The 21,425-nt window shown below is 38.7% G+C and overlaps 1 protein-coding gene across 3 annotated transcripts in view; it reads right to left on the reverse strand.

The window, feature by feature from the left end:
- The window catches only part of LOC138757704 (stearoyl-CoA desaturase 5-like), a 93,925-nt gene that overhangs the window by 33,184 nt on the left and 39,316 nt on the right, over positions 1–21,425 (reverse strand). For all 3 annotated transcript variants that reach the window (XM_069925429.1, XM_069925430.1, XM_069925431.1), the window contains exon 3: positions 2,306–2,511. In XM_069925429.1, coding sequence (XP_069781530.1) covers positions 2,306–2,511 — 206 coding nt within the window. The remainder of the gene's footprint in view (positions 1–2,305; positions 2,512–21,425) is intronic.

Raw genomic sequence — 21,425 nt, forward strand, 5'->3', positions numbered from 1 at the left:
GATTTGATTTTATTTTGGAAATTTTTCTTCACCAATAACTGGAAAAATAAAAGCTCAAACATACATGTCAAGATCTTAGGAGTAGTTATGAAATCAGTAATTGGTGAGTAACTGAAAATGACTACAGTACATGTGGACACAAGAGCTTTTTGTAGAAAGGAAGTGCATAGCTCTAAGTTTTGAAAAAAAAAATTCATCATATTCGGGAAAAGTACAATATACCAGAGTAATAAGGACAATTTTAACTTTGACCAACGGTATCAAATTTACTGCTTGCTGAATACTAAACCAGGTTGTGTTTTCCAGTGAAATAAGCAGAAGGAAATTAAGTCGACCCATAACTGGCAATGATTTCACTGCCATCGCCCAAACTGTTACAGCCTCTGATAACTTCAATTGTAAAGCTGGAACCTGTATCAATATAGCAGCTGAATGATCAACTCCCACCCCCTTCCCAGTCTGATTTGATCTTTTGAATTCCATGAAGAAAAGTGAGCAGCATTTTTTTTGTCTTGATAAAGGGTTCACACCAGAAACTGACTGGCCATTACTCCCCGTGGATGTTGTTTGACCTGCTGAATTCCTCTAACAATTCTTTGTTTACTCAAGATGCCAGCATCCGTGTTTCTTTTCAACATTGTGAGAAGTGGCCCGTGAACATTCTACTGACTAGTGTGAAGAGCATCCCGCCCCTTCATGGTAATAACAATCTTCCCATCAGGCCTGCAATCTGACAGCACTGCAGCATATCACATGCAAAGGTCCACCTTCATAATTCCTGACATTTGATGCTATGCAAAAGGTATTGGAAACTTTTATCTTTGGACAACTATTTTTGGAAGTAGCAACATCTCGCATGTCATTCCCAATGTGCATTAAGTTATCTACTGGGGGGGGGGGGGGGGGGGGGGGAGGGGGGGAATTAGCCAGAGTTGCTGATCCTGACCACTATTCAATATTCCATTTGACATGATGGAATTCTGCTGTCATCAGGTGAAGATGAAATTCAGAAAGTAAAAGGAAGCTGCTGGCGCTGGAAATTCTAAGGGAAAACAGAAAGAAAGAGAGCTAAACAAACTAAAGAATAACCAAATTAACCGCTTGGATGTGAAGTCATCTAATTTCAGAGCCCATCAATGCACTTGGTCAAGGCTTGCATCCAAATAAGTCAGCAGCTGTCTGGCAGGAGGACAATGTCTCAAGACTGCTCCTCTGTAGATCATTCAGACAATAAACTGGTTCAAACAGATGGAAAAAAAATCCTACCAACATAGAAGATAAAGGAAGCGCAGTGAAAGAATTGACATGAATGGCATAATTCCCCACAGATACTATTGCTCCACAGGCCTAATATCAAAAAGGTCTGCACTGGTGCTTTGTTATACTTGATATCAACATAAAATGGCCTTCCTTATTGTCGATGAGTATCATAGACTAGTGATCACTGATCGCTTCCAACAATAAGCATCAAACACAAGAGAGAGTAATCAAACTTCCAAGAAGCACTGCCCTGATAGACAAACTGCACAGCTAAGCTAACATTAGAGTTTTGGGAATATTAACAAAATAGCACATTTCTTCTTCAGTCAAGGTCATTTGATATTCTTTATTGCAAAATAGAGAACTGATGGAAATTTTTAATAAAGGATATCCATCATCCTTTACATTTTCACCAAATGCAGCAGACAATGCACATCTGAAATGACAGTATATTAAAAATTTCAACCTCATTAACATGGAAACATCTATATGTTACAGCTGTTCACAAACCTGGTCATGTCATACAATTGTAGACACTCATATGTCCATCAATGTCCCCAATGTACCAACTAAGGAATGGGATCTGACTGTTAAAGTTAAACGGAAAGTCTGCAGATGCTAGGGTCAACCACAATACATAAATGTGCTGGAAAAACTCAAGCAGGTCATTCAGCATCGATAGGAAGTGAAAAGTAACTAATGTTTCAGGTCTGGGTCCTTAGTCAGGTATAGGTTAAGTTATGAATGGGTCAGATTCCCTACACTAAAGTGAAATAATTGAAATGAGAACCAACTGACCAAAAGTTACTTTCTAAAAATAGCTTTGTAATACAACTTGCTTGTTGTTGTTTTTGTATGAGGAATACCATCAAGTCTATCACTTTGGGTAGGGAAACACTTTGAGAGCCCTATCTGCAGATAATCCAATGACACCAGGTTACATTTTGGACTTACTGGAGTAAAATCTCTTCAAAAGAAAATCCTTAGTGTTTGTCATTAACAGTATCCAGAATTGCAATATATTACCACACTCTACAGTGCTTACTTTCTCTGGAACACAACAACAGGGTCAGCAAGGAGGTCACTGACGTCCAGCTTCTTTCCTTTCTCCGCCACATCTGGGTGTTTACGAACAAACAGCCAGCCAACATGAGAAAAGAAGAACCCACGAGTGGCATTGTGAGGGTCGGCATTGGTCTCTGAGTATTTGTGATGTACCCGGTGATCCCGAGACCACTCATAGATGTCATTCTGAGGAAACAAATGAAAATAGATTTTTTTTTTTTTTTATAAAAACAGCCATATTTGAAGGATCCAGATCAGCCAACAAATAATCTGTAATTCTAAGAAACTCTAGCGTTGGAGCTCACACAAGGATTCAGGATCTCACACTTTGAGGATCATCAAAACTTTTCAAAATTCTCATTAATAACAATCAATTCCCTTCTGAGCCAAGTTGGTCACAATCACAACTCTGCAGAATAAGCACTTGTTATTCACGTTAACTGGGTCAGTCACTTTTCAATTCAGACTCCAATATAGTTCAGTTGCAGCCAAATTAGCATGTCTGGGATACACAATGGTCATTGTTCTCATTTACTCAAAACGTACAACACTGGATAAGATGAATACATTGTCAGAGGACACCATAAAGGCAGAATGGTAAAATATAAAAGATATTTAGACAGCCACTTGGATAGGAAACTTTTCAAGGGATATGGGGTGAATGCAGGCAAATGGAGCTTGCCCAGGGAGACAACTCGGTCAGCATCGATAGGTTGGGCCAAAGGGCTTGTTTTGGGACAATATACCATGCCAACTTGGCAAAAGTACTTTCATGTACTGGATCAGTGATCAAGGATCTCTATTTTAAATATTTTGATGATTGATGTTGTTCTCCATTTCTATTTATTCCCATCACATTTCATTTCTTTAAAAAAGGTTTGTTTTGTGTTCTGGGTTTTCTCATAGAAATAGAATTTCCATAGACATTCTCCCAAGTTTCTGATGTGAAGGGGCAAGAATGTGAAGCTTGCCAGGTTAAAATCTCTTAATATGATAATCCTATCCCTCTACAGTAATTGAAATGGGCAGCACGGTTGGCATAGCAGTTAGCACAACGCCTTTACAATGCCAGCAATCAGGACCAGGGTTCGAAGCCCACACTATCTAGAAGGGGTTTGTACGATCCTCCTGTGTCTGTGTGGATTTTCCTTGGGAGCTCTGGTTTCCTCCCTCCATTCAAAACGTATCGGGGGTGTAGGTTAATTGGGTGTAAATTGAGTGGCATGGACCAGTGGGCCGAAATGGCCTATTAGAGTGCTGTACGTCCAAAAAAAGTTCTGCCAGCAATTAGAACTGAGATTCGAAGCCCAAGCTGTCTGCATGACTTTTCCCCCGAGGGTTCCAGTTTCCTCCCACCATTAAAAACGTACTGGGGGTGTAAATTGGGCAGCATGGACTCATGGGCCGAAATGGCCCGTTACAGTCTTTAAAAAAGTTATACTTAGTGGATAGAGTTAAAAATCCAAGGAAGGATTTTATGATTTGGATAACCAATAAACTGATTGAAAGTAGAATGAAAATAAACTAGCAAGAGACAAGAACTGCTTGTAATTTTATTTTAAGACTATAGATTTTTTTTAATATGGCGAGTGAAAATAAACACCTTCCATTTGATGAGAAGTTATAATGAGAAATAAATAAACAGTACAAACAAAAATTTTGTGTTCTCGTCTTCACAATAAAAATCACAAAAATACTGTGGAAATACTGGGGTATTAGAGGTTTAATGAAAATGAGGACCTTAAGTGGTTTCATAAAGATAACTTCTGGATCCAAAGACAGAAATGGCAAGTTATAGCAGATCAATTGATTTTGATCTTATTAATTCCCTAGATTTAAGATGGCCTCTGCAGCTTTGAAGGCAGAAAATGTGATTAATCATTTTGGGGAAAAAAAAGGCAGAGGGAAACTAAGCTGATTAATCCAAAATAAGTCAAGTTTATGTCATCTGATTGCACAAGTGCATCCCGACGAAACCGCGTTCTCCGGTCCTCAGTGCAAAACATGCAAACACACAATTGGACGTAATGCACACATACAAACAATGCATATGCTGGACAAGTATTCAGACATACAGATAAATAAATATTGTTTCAGAAATATGAGTGTCTCAAATGGTTAGTGTGAGCACTTTCTTTGGTTGTTCAGCATTCTCATTGCCCATGGGAAAAAGGCTTTTCTCAGCCTGGTGGTACTGGCTGTGACTCCAGTATCACTTCCCCAATGGCAGCAGCTAAAAGATGCTGTGTGTGAAGTGGAAGGGAGAAGGGATCCTCAATAATTTTGCAAGCCCTCTTCAGACAACAATCCCGCTAGATCATGTCAATGGGAGGGGAGGGGTGGTGTAAGAAAAGAGACTCCAGTGATCCTCTCTGCCACTCTTATGGTCCTGTGGATTGACATCCAATCCATTTCACTGATGCAGTCAGCCAGGATGCTTGCAATAGAGCTCCTAATCAATAAGAAGGGTGACATAATGGTGGCTGGCAGCCTTGCCTACTTCAGTCTTCTCAGGCTGTTAAGTCTTCCTGACAGCGAGGAGATGTTGTATGTCCACGATGTCACTATACAAGTGAACTCCAAGGAACTTGGTGCTCTCCACTGCAGAGTAATTGATATGTAGTGGAGGGTGATCATTCCTGGTCCTCCTGAAACCCACAATTATCTCCTTCATCTCATCCACTTTGAGACTCAGGTTGTTATTCTCACACAATGTCACGAGATTTTCCATTTCATCCCTGTACTGCGACTCAAATTTGTTGCTGATGAGGCCAACTATTGTTGTCATCTGCAAACTTGATGACATTGTTGGAGCTGGATCTGATGATATAGTCATGGGTCAGAACAGGAGCAGGCTGAGGACATAACCAGTGATGGTGCTTGACATTCTGCTACTGACCCAGACAGACTGGTCTTCCCGTTAGAAAGTCCAGAATCCAGTTACAGAGAGGGATATTGAGTTCCTGAAAATGTAAGAAAATTACTAGTTTCTATTAACAGAAATGAAGGAGAGAGTCAGATTTAATAGGGAGTAACAAATGTAAAGCAATGTTCAATAAATCCATTTTAAAAGATTTCCAAGTTTGCAGCTAAACATGAAAAAAAAATCAGTTGAGTGAGATTTTCAAAGTGCATTTGGACTTGAAACAGTGGCATGGATTGTGCATTGATCAATAGGCAAAAAGCAGTACAATAAGGAGTTTGTGGATTGGCAAAGAGTGGATAACATGTTTAAAATATGAATGCATGACTTTGATGCAGGACCAAATTTAACCATCTTGATACAAAAATCTGGATGGAAATAAGAGGAAAAAATGAAGAACTTCCAAAGTGACCTATGGGCATTAAATGAGTTAACAGAAAAAAAATGTGAGCATATGTGAAGTTAGCCATGCTGGAAGGTAAAATAGAAAACCATATGCATGATTTTTTTTTTTTTAAACTTAACTGAGAGAAATGAGGAATTCAGATAAATCCCAAGTTAACAAGGAAATATAGCAAGAGGAAAAATTGCTGTATTGGCATATGATTGAAAGTAGTCTTGCTTCAATAATGTATGACCTTGATGAGACCATAACAGGACCAAAGTGTAAGGGTTTTCACTCTTCTCTAAGGAAGAAGATAAATGCCTAAATAGAATAATACCTAGTGTAGCCGAAAATGTTCTCCCAGAATCACAGTGTGGCTTTCGCGCAAACAGGAACTACTGATATGGTCTTTGCCCTCAGACAGCTCCAAGAAAAGTGCAGAGAACAAAACAAAGGACTCTACATCACCTTTGTTGACCTCACCAAAGCCTTTGACACCGTGAGTGGGAAAGGGCTTTGGCAAATACTAGAGCGCCTCAGATGCTCCCAAAAGTTCCTCAACATGGTTATCCAACTGCACGAAAACCAACAAGGTCGGGTCAGATACAGCAATGAGCTCTCTGAACCCTTCTCCATTAACAAGGGCGTGAAGCAAGGCTGCGTTCTCGCACCAACCCTCTTTTCAATTATCTTCAGCATGATGCTGAAACAAGCCATGAAAGACCTCAACAATGAAGACGCTGTTTACATCCGGTACCGCATGGATGGCAGTCTCTTCAATCTGAGGCGCCTGCAAGCTCACACCAAGACACAAGAGCAACTTGTCCGTGAACTACTCTTTGCAGATGATGCCGCTTTAGTTGCCCATTCAGAGCCAGCTCTTCAGCGCTTGACGTCCTGTTTTGCGGAAACTGCCAAAATGTTTGGCCTGGAAGTCAGCCTGAAGAAAACTGAGGTCCTCCATCAGCCAGCTCCACACCATGACTACCAGCCCCTCCACATCTCCATCGGGCACACAAAACTCAAAACGGTCAACCAGTTTACCTATCTCGGCTGCACCATTTCATCGGATGCAAGGATCGACAACGAGATAGACAACAGACTCGTCAAGGCAAATAGCGCCTTTGGAAGACTACACAAAAGAGTCTGGAAAAACAACCAACTGAAAAACCTCACAAAGATTAGCGTATACAGAGACGTTGTCATACCCACACTCCTGTTCGGCTCCGAATCATGGTTCCTCTACCGGCATCACCTATGGCTCCTAGAACGCTTCCACCAGCATTGTCTCCGCTCCATCCTCAACATTCATTGGAGCGACTTCATCACCAACATCGAAGTACTCAAGATGGGAGGAGGAGTCACGTGATGGAGTAGTGGCCGGACGGTGAACTCCAGCCCTCTCCAGAAAAGTCGGGAAAAACAAAGGAAAACACAAAGGCACAGAAATAAAAGTTAAAGAAAAGTGAGTATAAAGGTGGAAAGAAGATGGCGACAAAAAAAGAAAAATCGAAAGCAACGGTAAGAAGAGAGGAAGAGAAGACAACGGAGGAAGAAGGTGAAGGCCTTACCTGTTCGAAGAGGCCCGCGGTGGAGAGAGAAACCCGCTCCCTCAGGTCGGTGGATAGTGGACTACAAAAATGGTTCGCTGAGCTGTGTAAAAGTGCGCAACCGCGCATGCGCATGAAAAAAAACACAACGACGGGAGGGGGGACCAGCTGGGGAGTCGATCTCCACAGCCGGCAACGACAGCTGCAGAACACCTGCAGCAAGAAGAGAACACAGAAGACAATGGAAACAAGAAAGAAGAGAAGAAAAGGGCCACAAAGAAACAACAGATGGCCAACCCAAAGGAAGAGGAAGAGGAAGAGTATAGTGAAATAGGAGAAGAGAAAGGCAAGATAAAGGTTGTACTGTCTCTTATTAAAGGATACATGGAGTCATTTAAAGAATGGCAAACACAGGAATTTAATGATTTAAGAAAAAGAATAAACAACACAGAAGAGAAAATGAATAAAATAGATATGACCTTAACAGAAATGGGAAAGAAAATGGACAAGATGGAAGAGCGGGCAGTAGCAGCAGAAATGGAGGTAGAAGACTTAAAAAAGAAATTGGAGGAATATAATAAAAAAGCGATAGAGACACAAGAACTGTTAGCTCAAAAAATAGATACAATGGAAAATTATAACAGAAGAAATAACATAAAGATAGTGGGCCTTAAGGAAGATGAAGAAGGCAAGAATATGAGGGAGTTTATAATAGATTGGATCCCTAAGACCCTAGGATGTCCAGAACTACAGCAAGAAATGGAAATAGAAAGGGCACATAGAGCATTGGCCTCTAAACCACAACCACAACAAAAACCAAGATCTATTGTAGTAAAATTCCTAAGCTATACTACAAGAGAAAAGGTACTGGAGAAGACAATGGAAAAAGTAAGAGAGGGCAACAAACCACTGGAGTATAAAGGGCAAAAAATCTTCATTTATCCAGATACAAGTTTTGAACTCCTAAAGAAGAGAAAGGAGTTCAATACAGCAAAGGCGATTTTATGGAAGAAAGGGTATAAATTTATACTAAAGCATCCAGCGGTATTGAAAATATTTATTCCAGGACAACAAAACAGACTATTCTCGGATCCAGAAGAAGCACGAAAATTTGCAGAACAATTAGAAAAATAGACTGAAGGATGAAGACGGGTAATGAGAGTAAAAATGATCACGATTGATATGTATGTGGGTAAAGACAAAAATAGACTGAGGGATGAAGACGGGTAATGAGAGTAAAAATTATCACAATTGATATGTATGCGGGTAAAGAGGTATAAGAGTGAATAGAGACAATGTGCATACGTGAATGCATCTGTACTTAAGAGGAAAATATAGATAGTATAGACAAGAATTAATAAGGGAAGGTAATGGAATAGAGAGAATAAGGAGGGAATTAAAAGAGTGACCTTTGTTACATATGAAAAGTGAAATCTTTTCTGGGGGGGGCTGTGTGGGGGGAAATAGCGGTCACTGCAAAATCAGTTGACGCTTGCGAGTGGATTCGCAAACCCAAATGGAGAGGGGAGATGTGGTTGTCCGACAAGGGATAAAGGACAACTCAGGAGGGGAAGGGGAGATTGGGGATAAAGAAGTTTTAAATAGGAGAATAAGGAAAATGTTGGATGTTGTAGGAATGTTGTCTTATAAAGAGTTGAAAATAAGAAAACAGAAATGGAAAAGGAGGAAAGGTAATGATGGAAAAACGGAAAGAGAAGATAAACAAAGTATAAAATGGCTACGCTGAACTATATGACTTTAAATATTAATGGAATACATAACCAAATTAAAAGGAAGAAACTACTAAATTTACTGAAAAAGGAAAAAATTGATATAGCATTTGTCCAAGAAACACACTTAACTGAATTGGAGCACAAGAAATTAAAGAGAGATTGGGTAGGACATGTAACAGCAGCATCGTATAATTCAAAAGCAAGAGGAGTGGCTATATTAATTAGTAAAAATGTGCCATTTAAAATAGAAGAGGAAATAATAGATCCAGCAGGGAGATATGTTATGATAAAATGTCAGATATATTCGGAGTTTTGGAATCTACTTAATGTATATTCACCTAACGAAGAAGATCAAAAGTTTATGCAAGATATCTTTTTGAAGGTAGCTACTACGCAAGGGAACATACTAATAGGAGGGGATTTCAACCTGAATTTGGATCCAAATATGGATAAAATGGGGAAAAAAATTAACAGAAAGAACAAAGTAACCAAATTTATAATTAAATCAATGCAAGAAATGAAACTTTTGGATATATGGAGGAAACAAAACCCAAAAGAAAAGGAATACTCATACTACTCGGCTAGACATAAAACATACTCAAGAATAGACCTATTTTTGTTATCAGCTAGTATGCAGGATAGAGTAAGAAAAACAGAATATAAAGCGAGAATACTATCGGACCATTCACCCTTAATATTGACGGTAAAGCTAGAGGACATCCCTCCAAGAATGTATAGATGGAGATTAAACCCCATGCTACTTAAAAGTCAGGATTTTAGAGAATTTATTGAAAAACAAATAAAAATGTATTTTGAAGTAAATACGGAATCAGTGGAAGATAAGTTTATACTATGGAATGCAATGAAAGCATTCATTAGAGGGCAAATAATAAGTTATGTAACCAAGATGAAGAAGGACTATAATCAGGAAACAGAGCAGTTGGAAAGGGAAATAGTAAACATAGAAAAAAAATTAGCAATGAAGGAAGATACAACTAAAAGAAGAGAATTGGCGGATAAAAAAATAAAATATGAAACATTACAAACATATAAGGTGGAGAAGAATATAATGAAGACAAAACAGAAATATTATGAACTAGGTGAAAAAACGCACAAAATCCTAGCATGGCAGCTTAAGACAGAACAAGCTAAGAAAATGGTATTGGCATCAAGGAAAAAAGACAAACAAATTACATATAATCCAAAAGAAATTAAGGAAAACTTTAGAGAATTCTATGAACAATTATACCGAACTGAAAACGAAGGGAAAGAAGGGAAAATAGATGAATTTTTGACTAAAATTGAACTACCAAAACTACAAATAGAGGAACAAAATAAATTAACAGAACCATTTGGAACAGTAGAAATACAAGAGATAATAAAAAAATTACCAAATAATAAGACACCAGGAGAGGATGGATTTCCAATAGAATTCTACAAAACATTTAAAGACTTATTAATTCCGCCCCTCCTGGATGTAATCAACCAGACTGATGAAACACAAAGCTTACCAGATTCATGTAAAACAGCAATAATTACAGTAATACTAAAACAAGGGAAAGATCCACTCTCACCAGCGTCATATAGACCAATATCTTTGCTAAACACAGATTATAAGATAATAGCTAAACTATTAGCAAACAGATTAGCAGAACAGGTACCGAAAATGGTAAATCTAGACCAAACTGAATTTATCAAAAAAAGACGCACAACAGACAATATTTGTAAATTTATTAACTTAATTCATGCAGTAGAAGGAAATAAAGCACCTGCAGTAGCAGTTGCTTTAGACGCAGAGAAGGCCTTCGACAGAGTAGAATGGAATTATTTGTTCAAAGTATTGCAAAAATTCAGTTTACCGGAGAAGTATATTAATTGGATTAAAGCATTATATAAGGGACCGTTAGCGAAAGTGACAGTAAATGGACATGTATCAAAGCAATTTAACTTAAGCAGGTCAACGCGGCAGGGATGCCCACTATCACCTTTATTGTTTGCGCTAGCTATAGAACCACTAGCAGAATTGATAAGATTAGATAGTAATATAAAAGGAATAAAAATAAAAGACAGGGAATATAAAATCAGTCTATTTGCGGATGATGTTATAGTGTACTTAACAGAACCAGAACTATCAATAAAAGAATTATATAAGAAATTGAAGGAATATGGAGAAGTGTCGGGTTACAAGATAAACATAAATAAATGTGAAGCAATGCCTATGAATAATGCGGATTTCTCAAAATTTAAGAAGGAATCTCCATTCAGATGGCAAATGCAGGCAATAAGATACCTAGGTGTACAAATAAACAAAAATCTAGGCCAATTATATAAACTCAATTATAATCCACTAATGAAAAAATTACAGGACGATTTAGAGCATTGGAAAGATCTACCACTAACACTGATAGGAAGGATAAACTGTATTAAAATGAACATTTTTCCAAGGATATTATACTTATTTCAGGCATTGCCAATACAACTGACAGAAAAATTCTTCAAAGAGTTAAAGAAAATAATAAGGAAATTTTTATGGAGAGGGGGGAAACCGAGGATAGCACTAGATAAATTAACAGAATGGCATAAACAAGGAGGCTTACAATTGCCAAACTTTAAAAATTATTATAAGCCGCACAATTAAGATACCTATCAGATTTTTATCAAACAAGGGAAAAACCAGACTGGACGAGATTAGAATTAGATAAAATAGGGGAAAAGATACCTGAGCACATATTATATAAATGGGATGAAAAATTGGTACAACATAGAACTTCTCCAGTATTACATCATCTCCTCAATATTTGGAAGAAGATTCATGTAGAAAGAAATAAAACAAATTATCAATTACCAAAACTAATATTGACGCAAAATAAGCTACTCCCTTTTACAATAGATAACCTTTCCTTTAGAGAATGGGAAAAAAAAGGATTAAAAGAATAGAAAATTGTTTTTCAGGAAGTAGATTCTTATCCTTTGAACAAATGAGAGAAGAGTACAATATAACTGGAGATACAGCGCTGGCATATTACCAACTGAGATCCTACTTGAAGGATAAATTAGGAAGCAATTTGAGTTTACCAGAGGGAAGTAACCTTGAATATGTAATTACAGATACAATGTTAATCAAAAGATTTATAACAAATATGTATATTAAACTGCAAGAAAAGGAGAATGAGGAAACAAATGGTAAAACTAAACAAAAATGGGAACAAGATTTAAATATAAAGATAAAAAAGGAAACATGGGAGAAATTATGTTCTGGAATGATGAGAAATACAATAAATACGAGGCTACGTATGATACAATATAATTGGTTACACAGACTATACATTACACCTCAAAAGTTAAATAAATGGGACCCAACAGTATCTGATAGATGTTTTCGATGTAAAAAAGAAATGGGAACAACAATTCATGCAATCTGGACATGTGAGAGAGTAGAAAAATTTTGGGATGATCTCAATCAGATATTAAATAAAATAACAGAAAACAATATACCAAAGAATCCAGAGATCTTTCTCCTAAGTAACATAAAAAACAAAGAATTTGGAATTGATTTGGAGGATGCACAAAAAAGATTTGTTAAGATAGCCCTAGCCGTAGCAAAAAAATGTATTATGTCAACCTGGAAATTGGAAGATAATTTGAAAATACAACAATGGTATATAGAAATGAATAAATGTATTCCATTAGAAAAAATAACATATAGTTTAAGAAATAATATTGAAATATTCAAACAAATATGGGAGCCTTATATTAAATACAATAGCGAAAACCTACCGGGGACAAACATTACCTAAGTTGATGGAAGGAGAAGGAAAGAAAAGAATGGACTCAGTAGAATTTCTGGTGTATTTTTGTTGAATGACAACATTGTCTGACTGGTTTAATGCAACCTAGATTGTATACCTAAAATGGATGAGAGGGGGGGGGGTGGGGGGGGTGGCTTGGGAGGAGGGAGGGGGGGAGAAAAAGTCACTGTATATGTGTGAAAAAGAAAAAGTGTATATCATGGCTAATGTGATTTATGGTGTGAAAAATAAAAAAATTAAAAAAAGAAGTACTCAAGATGGCAGAGGCCGACAGCATCGAATCCACGCTGCTGAAGATCAAACTGCGCTGCGTAGGTCACGTCTCCAGAATGGAGGACCATCGCCTTCCCAAGATCGTGTTATATGGCGAGCTCTCCACTGGCCACCGTGTCAGAGGTGCACCAAAGAAGAGGTACAAGGACTGCCTAAAGAAATCTCTTGGTGCCTGCCACATTGACCACCGCCAATGAGCTGATAAGGCCTCAAACCGTGCATCTTGGCACCTCACAGTTCGGCGGGCAGCAACCTCCTTTGAAGAAGACTCCTGAGCCCACCTCACTGACAAAAGACAAAGGAGGAAAAACCCAACACCCAACCAACCAATTTTCCCTTGCAACCGTGTCTGCCTGTCCTGCATCGGACTTGTCAGCCACAAACGAGCCTGCAGCTGACGTGGACATTATCCCTCCATAAATCTTTGTCCGCGAAGCCAAGCCAAAGAAGAAGGAAGAAGAATTGCAGGAAACCTTGTAATGAAGATTCATTTGAATAAAGTGGTATTATCTTAACAAATCAGAAGATTTTTTAAGCAGTTTCAAAAGATAGATGCAGGTAAGGCGTTTCCGTTCAAAGGAGAGTCTAGAATGGAATGATCCATTTAGGGCTCAAAAAAATATACATTTCCTCATTCACCTGGTTATATTTTCCGGAATCTCTCCCACAAACATCTCTGATGCTTAGTTGTAAAATATATTGAAAAATAAGATTAATAGACTTTCTTTTTTAAAAAGCACAAGAATCAAGAGAAATTGGGATAGTGGAATTTGAGGTGAAAGGTCAATCATCGGCTTATTTAAAAGGTGAGCAAGTTCAATGGCTCAAGTGACTGTTGTTACTCTTGAATAAAAGTTAGTTTCTTTATGCACATTTTCAAATATTTCACTTAAAAGAGACCAAGTGTAATGGAGGATTTAGACCAGCTTATGAAAGAAGGGATGCAGTTGCATCAGAAGACATAATCTAAATTCCACCATGAGGCCCAGGGATGCAAATGAATCAGTAGACATTATCCAACTTCCACCATGAAGAAGAACTTCAAGATTCCAAACCGACATCCCGGTCCGGGGAGGTGGAGAAGCTGCTACCAGTCGGCGCCCAGACAACTACTACAAGTGTGCAGTCGTCGCCTCGCTTTGGCAGTTGGGACCAGTCCAGGCATTGATAAGTATAATTGGGAAGGGCTTGCATATTGTAGTGTGAATTCAGCTTTAGATTTAGTAATAAAGACTTGTATAAACTGAACTGCTCTCGGTGTGTGTCTATTTTCTTTCGGTAGCTTGAACACTGTGACCAATCTAAAACGAACAAAGTGAGAACAAGTCACACAATAATTGCTAGAACCCGAACAAATTCTTTGTCACTGGAAATGAAATGACCATTACGTATGCTTTTTAAATGTAGGTGGCAAAAAAAAAAAAGGCTGCCCGTTGCATTCAATGTCTGGAATCATTTTGAGCCAACAAGTGCAGTTTAAAGATACTCCATTCCCAAGCACCTCCAATATCATTCATGGTCAGAAATACCTTGGAAAGAAGAATCAGCAGTTAATGTGGAAGAAAACTCAAACCTATTCTATTGGGAATTTCTGCCCTACTTAGAGATCAAGATTCATTTTATTGTCAAATAAAGTAATGTTAAAATAACATGCAATATTACATAAAATTGCCCTCTACCTGCCAGACGAAGAATTGCCATTAGTGTTGCCCGGTCTCCAGGAGAAAGAGAACCAAAAGAGATAAAAGTATTTCTTTAATCATGTATAATTCCAAGATAGTTACATCTGAAAAGAACTTTTCTGCTCATCCAAGGTATAATTTAGTCAGTTTATACAAGCACAAATTCTGGCATCATCAGGCCATTTTCTACTCTATTCATCCAGATTAATGAATTCAGCAATTGCAGTTCAACAGCCCAATTAAAACCGAAGACAAGTTGAGGATTAATTTAAAGAAAAAAAACACAAATGCAGCTTCCAGCAGTCAGTTTTCCGCCAAAATTGCTGGGAATTATATTTCCATATTGTTAGGAAGATTTACAACTCATGTGCTTCTTCATCAGCAATACCTTTTATTGATGTTCTTCAACCCGGTGGTGCCACCAAGTTATTCAGCCTATTAAACTAACAGTCATTAGAAGTTGGCACCTCTCGAGGTCAACTCTCTGAGAGAGCAACAACTTCAAAGCATCTTCATGAGCCAAGAGTGCACAAGCAAAAAAAAAACTTCATACCCTAACTGCCAAAAACGTCAGTGAAAGCTATGACTATAACTAAGTTAAGATCTCTAGCAGTTTGAACATTTATTAATGCTTGACAACTCCTGGCCTCGAACTAGAATGCAAGTGCCAAAAATATTACCATTGCAGATGGGATAATGTGGGCTTGTCTAGGATTTAAACAAACCAAAAAATAGCAAAATTATTCCATGAAGATATGGAAAAATATCACTTTAATGGAATCATTCTCAACTGTTTGGTAACAGTATTACTAAAAAAAAGCAAGGGCCCATTAAAAACTTCGTCATATTGACCAATCTCTCTGTTAAATGCTGATTGTAAAGATACTAGGAAAAGTGTTGGCTAATAGATTAGGACAATATCTACTAAAATTGATACATACAGGTTTGTTAAAGGAAGACATTCCTCAAATTGTCTAGGAAAATTATTTAATATAATACACTTAGCAAAATTCAAACAGAATCCATGTATTGCAGTCTCCCTGGTAAAGGAAAAAGCATTTGACAATTTGGAAACACTTTTTTAAACACTAGAAAAATTTGGCATAAGCAGAACATTTATAACCTGGATAAAAACTTTATATCATAAACCACAAGCTAAAATTTTAAACAATAGTCAGACGTCAGTGGTGTTCCCCTTGAGAAGATCGAGCAGACAGGGATGCCCCCAATCCCTCGTGCTTTTTATCTTAACAATTGAACCACTGACGAGTATAATAAGAAGGGATAATAATAAAGGGCTTCAAAGTTGGACAAGAAGAATGCAAAATTAGTCTACTTGCCGATGAGGTGCTACTATATCTATCAGACCCGGATAAATCTCTGGAAAAATTACAAGGAACACTCTAAAAATATGGAAGAATATCTGGTTATAAAATAAATATGGAAAAAAAAGTGAGATAATACATTGACACATTCTGAATACGGAAGATACCAAAAAGGAAGTAAATTTAAATGGAAGACGGATGGAATAAAATATATTGGAATAGCAGCTGATAACAATTTACAAAATCTGTATAAACTATGTTCCTCTTTTAGGGAAGATAGAAGAGGACCCACAGAAGTGGAGAGACTTATTGATTACTCTAGTGGAAAGGGTTAATTGCATCAAAATGAAAGTAATGCCAAGACTGCAGTATCTTTTTAAAATCCCTGTCTATTCCATTAACTTTAAAAAAAAATCTTTAAATTATTAGATGATTATATTTGAGCAGTGGTTCTCAACCTTTTTATTTCCACTCACATACCTCTTTAAGTGTTCGCTATGCCATAGATGCTCTGTGATTAGTAAGGGATTGCTTAAGGTGGTATGTGACTGGAAAGAAAAAGGTTGAAAACCACTGTTTTAATCGTACCTGATTGACTCATTATGTGCGTGGGTTCACAACTCCTAAGAAAATGGGCCAATGATAATTTTTCTCAAGCAAAATATTTCAGTAACTATTGGGTCTAGAGCAGTGGTTCTGAACCTTCCCTTCCGACTCACATACTACCTTAAGCAATCTCTTACTAATCACAGAGAGCCACGGGAGGCTGATATGCACCTGTGAATTACCAGAAAAGTGTAAAACCTGCAAGAATGTAAATTTGAACTGAACCCCTGAAAAGAACTATGAATGGAGGAGTAACTAAACAAAAGATTGGGGGGGGGGGGAAATGTTACAGAGTTTATAGCACTGATCTACGGAAACAAATAAGACTATTGATGCTGTTGTATACAGTTATTTGGGTTTTGATAGAGTTTTATAAAGATGTTTGGGAGTGGAGGGTAATTTTTTTCCCCCGTTTCAAAAATATATAAATGGGAAAAAAAACAATGGGAGCTCGAAGCAGAATGGGGCTACGCAAGGCTGCGGATCTGACCGGGCGTGGGAAAAGATGGCACACGAGGAGACTCAAAATAGGAGGGAAGGTGGCACAGGAAGAAAGGGAGAGGCGCCAAAACAGAGGACAGGAAGATTTTGAATGTTTTGTTCATTAATCATGATTTTTGGGGGGGGGGGGGGTTTAATGGTTTATTTTATTTTGTCTAGGTTTCCTTGTGGGGAGATGGGAAGGCTTTATCATTTTAATTTTCTTCCTTTCATGGGTGATGTGGTCGTTGGTGTGGAGAGACCATGGATGATGGAGAGGCACAAAAAGGATGCTACACAAGACAAACAAATGGGGGTGCTATGGAGGTGAAAAGGTAATACATAGAAATACAATTGAAGAAGACTATCAAATTTATTATTTTCAATGTGAATAGCCCAAACAGTCCCATAAAGAGGAGGAGGGTCCTGGCTCACCTTAAAAAGAGTATATATAGTATTTTTACAGAAAACTCATTTAACAAAAAAAGGAGCATGACAAACTTAAAAGGGATTGGATAGGGCAGGTGTTCTCTTTCTCCTTTAACTCTAAGGCCGGCAGGGGTTATCTATTTTAATGAACAAAATGGTTCCAGTGGTAGTGAGTGGTGAAGCTATAGACACAACCAGAAGATTTGTAATAGTAAGACTGCCAGTTATTTTAGAACCGTGGACAATGCCGAATCTCTATGAACCAAACTTTGATGAAGAACAGTTTATGCAAAATGCCTTTCTAAGGGCTGCAGAAAGAAAACAGAATACATTTATTGGAGGAGATCTACATTTTTGACTGGACCCTATTCTAGATAAGACAACAAGAATACTGATGAGATCCAAGGTGGAAAAAACCACTCTGGCCTTTATGAAAGGCCTAAATTTGATAGACATATGGAGGCAGAGGAACCCACAGGCTAGGGACTATTTATTTTACTCAAAGTCCCATGACTCATATCCAAATTGATTATTTTCTAATGTTTTGGTCCAGTTGGAAGGCAGAGTGCTTGAGTTGGAATATCTAGCAAGGGTAGCATTAGACCATTCACCGTTGACCTTGCAAATAACAATGCCTGAAAAACAGGCAAATGCTTATAGGTGTTACGCTGTTGAAAAACCCAGACTTTTGTACTTTTAGAAGGGGCCAAATTCATCTGTTTTGTGAAACAAATTGTCCCTCAACTAACAATAACTTTTGAATCTGTGACACGCTAAAGGCCTATCTAAGGGGGCAAATAATTTTGTGTACCAAAAGTAATAAAAATAATTTAACTGAGGTGGGGACACTGGAACAGGAGATCACAAAACTGGAAAAAGAATACAAAAACCTGGGATTGAATGAGAAATATCAGGAACTTGAAAATAAAGAAACATAAATACAACACTCGGCAAACATACAGAATGGAAAAAAAATGCTCTTGCAATCCAAGATAGACTGCATCAGAGTGCTGAAGGAAGTAGCCCAGGAAATGGTGAATGCATTGGTGATAATGTTTCAAACCTCTTTGGATACTGGATTAGTTCCTGAGGATTGGAGGGTGGCCAATGTAACCCCACTCTTTAAGAAGGGAGGGAGAAATCAGGAAACTACAGACCAGTTAGCCTGACATTAATAGTAGGGAAGGTGCTAGAATCGGTTATTAAAGATGCAATTGCAGTACATTTGGAAAGTGGTGGTATCATTGCAGAGTCAGCATGGTTTTGTGAAGGGGAAATCATGTCTGACGAATCTAATAGAGCTTTTTGAGGATGTAACCAGTAGAGTGGATAGGGGAGAACCAGTGGATGTGCTATATCTGGACTTTAGTAAGATGTTTGATAAGGTTCCGCACAGAAGACTAGCGTATAAACTTAAAGAGCACAATATAGGAGGTATGGTATTAAGGTGAATTGGTTGAGGGACAGGAAGCAAAGAGAAGGAATAAATGGGCTCTTTTCAGAATGGCAGCCAGTGACTAGTGGGGTACCACAGGGCTCCGTGCTGAGGTCGCAGTTGTTTACGACACACACACACACACCACACCCCACACACCCCACACACACACACACACACACACACAATGGATATCTCAAAATTTGCAGACGATATGAAGTTGGGTGGCAGGTTTAGCTGTGTGGAGGATGCGAGGAGAGTGCAGGGTGATTTGGACAAGTTAGGCGAGTGGGCCAGGACGTAGCAGATGCAGTTTAATGTGGATAAATGTGAGGTTATCCACTTTGGAGGTAAGAACAGGAAAGAGGATTATTATTTAAATGGTATCTGTTTAGGAAAAAGGGAGATGCAGCAAGACTTGGGTGTGGCTGTGCATCAGTCATTGAAAGTGGGGGTGCAGGTGTAGCAGGCGCTGAGGAGGGCGAATGGTATGTTGGCATTCATATCGAGAGGATTGGAGTAGAGAGATCCTACTGCAGCTGTACAGGGCCTTGGTGAGACCACACCTGGAGTACTGCGGGCAGTTTTATCTGAGGAAGGATATCCTTGCCTTGGAGGGGGTGCAGAGAAGGTTCACTAGGCTGATACCGGGGAGGGAATTCATTATAATTCTCTGGAATTTAGAAGACTGAGGGGGGAATCTTTTAGAAACATAAAATTCTTAAGGGTTTAGACAGACTGGATGCAGGAAGATTGTTTCCAATGCTGGAAAAAACCAGAACCAGTGGCCATAGTTTAAGGATAAGGGGGAAGTTTTTTAGGACTAAGATGATGAAAAATTTCTTCTTTCAGAGAATGGTAAATGTGTGGAATTCTTTGCCACAGGAAGTAGTTGAGGCCGGTTCCCTGTCAATATTTAAGTGTAGGTTAGATTTGGGATTAGGGGGTATGGGGAGAAGGAAGGATCTGGGTACTGATCAGCCATGATCATAATGAATGGTGGTGTAGGCTTGAAGGGCCAAATAACACACTTCTACACCCTATTTTCTATGTTTCTATGTTTAAGCAAAGATACTATGAGTTGAGTAAAAAAAATTCATAAAATTTTGGCATGGCAACTGAGAGCAGAGGAAACTTCAAGGACGATTAATGCTGTTCAATCAGGTCCAGACTCAGTAACATATAATCCAAAAGAAATAAATTATATCTTTAAAACTTGTTTTATGAGAAATTAAATAAAGCTGAGGCACCAGGAGACTTAGATAAAATTGATGAGTTGTAGGCTGGGATGGAGTTGCCAAAATTGGCTCAGGAGGACAGGATGGAATTAGATGCCCCCTTCTCCAGCGAGGAAATTAAGTGGGCTTTGGGAACATTACAAATAAACATATCTCTGAGAGAGGACGGCTTCCCCCTGAGTTCTATAAAGAATTCAAAGACCTACTGATACTTTTGTTAATGGGCATTGTGAACCAGGTGGCAGTGACACAGATTCTACCGGGATCTCTTTCAACAGTTATTATTATGGCGATACCCAAAAAGAGCATGAACTCATTAAAGTCATCTTCATACAGACCTATTAAATACAGATTACAAAATAATAGCCAAGGCACTGGCTAATAGGCTGGGTCAATGCCTTCCCAAATTGATAGATCCAGATCAAGTGGGCTTCATTAGGAAGAGGCACTCTGCTAACAACCCAAGCAGATTATTCAACATTTATACATTTGGAACAAGCAAAACAAGATCCAACCATAATAGTCGCACTAGATGCAGAGAAGGCTTTTGATCAGCTAGAATGGCCCTTTTCGTTTAAAGTATTGGAAAAATTCAAAATTGGACAAACGCTTATTAATTGGAGAAGAACACTATGACAATCCACAGGCAAAAGTCAGAACAAATGGACATATATCACCAATATTCCCCTTCAGCAGGTAGGGTTGTGTTTTGTCTCCAGGGCTGTTCATCTTAGTAATTGAACCATTGGCAATGGCATTAGGAAAGATCCAGAGATAATGGGATTCAGGGGCAGCTCTTCTTTTCTTTGGCTTGGCTTCGCGGACAAAGATTTATGGAGGGGGTAAAATGTCCATGTCAGCTGCAGGCTCGTTGGTGGCTGACAAGTCCGATGCGGGACAGGCAGACACGGTTGCAGCGGTTGCAGGGGAAAATTGGTTGGTTGGGGTTGGATGTTGGGTTTTTCCTCCTTTGTCTTTTGTCAGTGAGGTGGGCTCTGCGGTCTTCTTCAAAGGAGGTTGCTGCCCGCCAAACTGTGAGGCGCCAAGATGCACGGTTTGAGGCGATATCAGCCCACTGGCGGTGGTCAATGTGGCAGGCACCAAGAGATTTCTTTAGGCAGTCCTTGTACCTTTTCTTTGGTGCACCTCTGTCACGGTGGCTAGTGGAGAGTTCGCCATATAACACGATCTTGGGAAGGCGATGGTCCTCCATTCTGGAGACGTGACCCACC

This window comes from Narcine bancroftii, chromosome 3 (assembly GCF_036971445.1).
Source record: "Narcine bancroftii isolate sNarBan1 chromosome 3, sNarBan1.hap1, whole genome shotgun sequence".
In the NCBI taxonomy this organism is placed as follows: Eukaryota; Metazoa; Chordata; class Chondrichthyes; order Torpediniformes; family Narcinidae; genus Narcine; species Narcine bancroftii.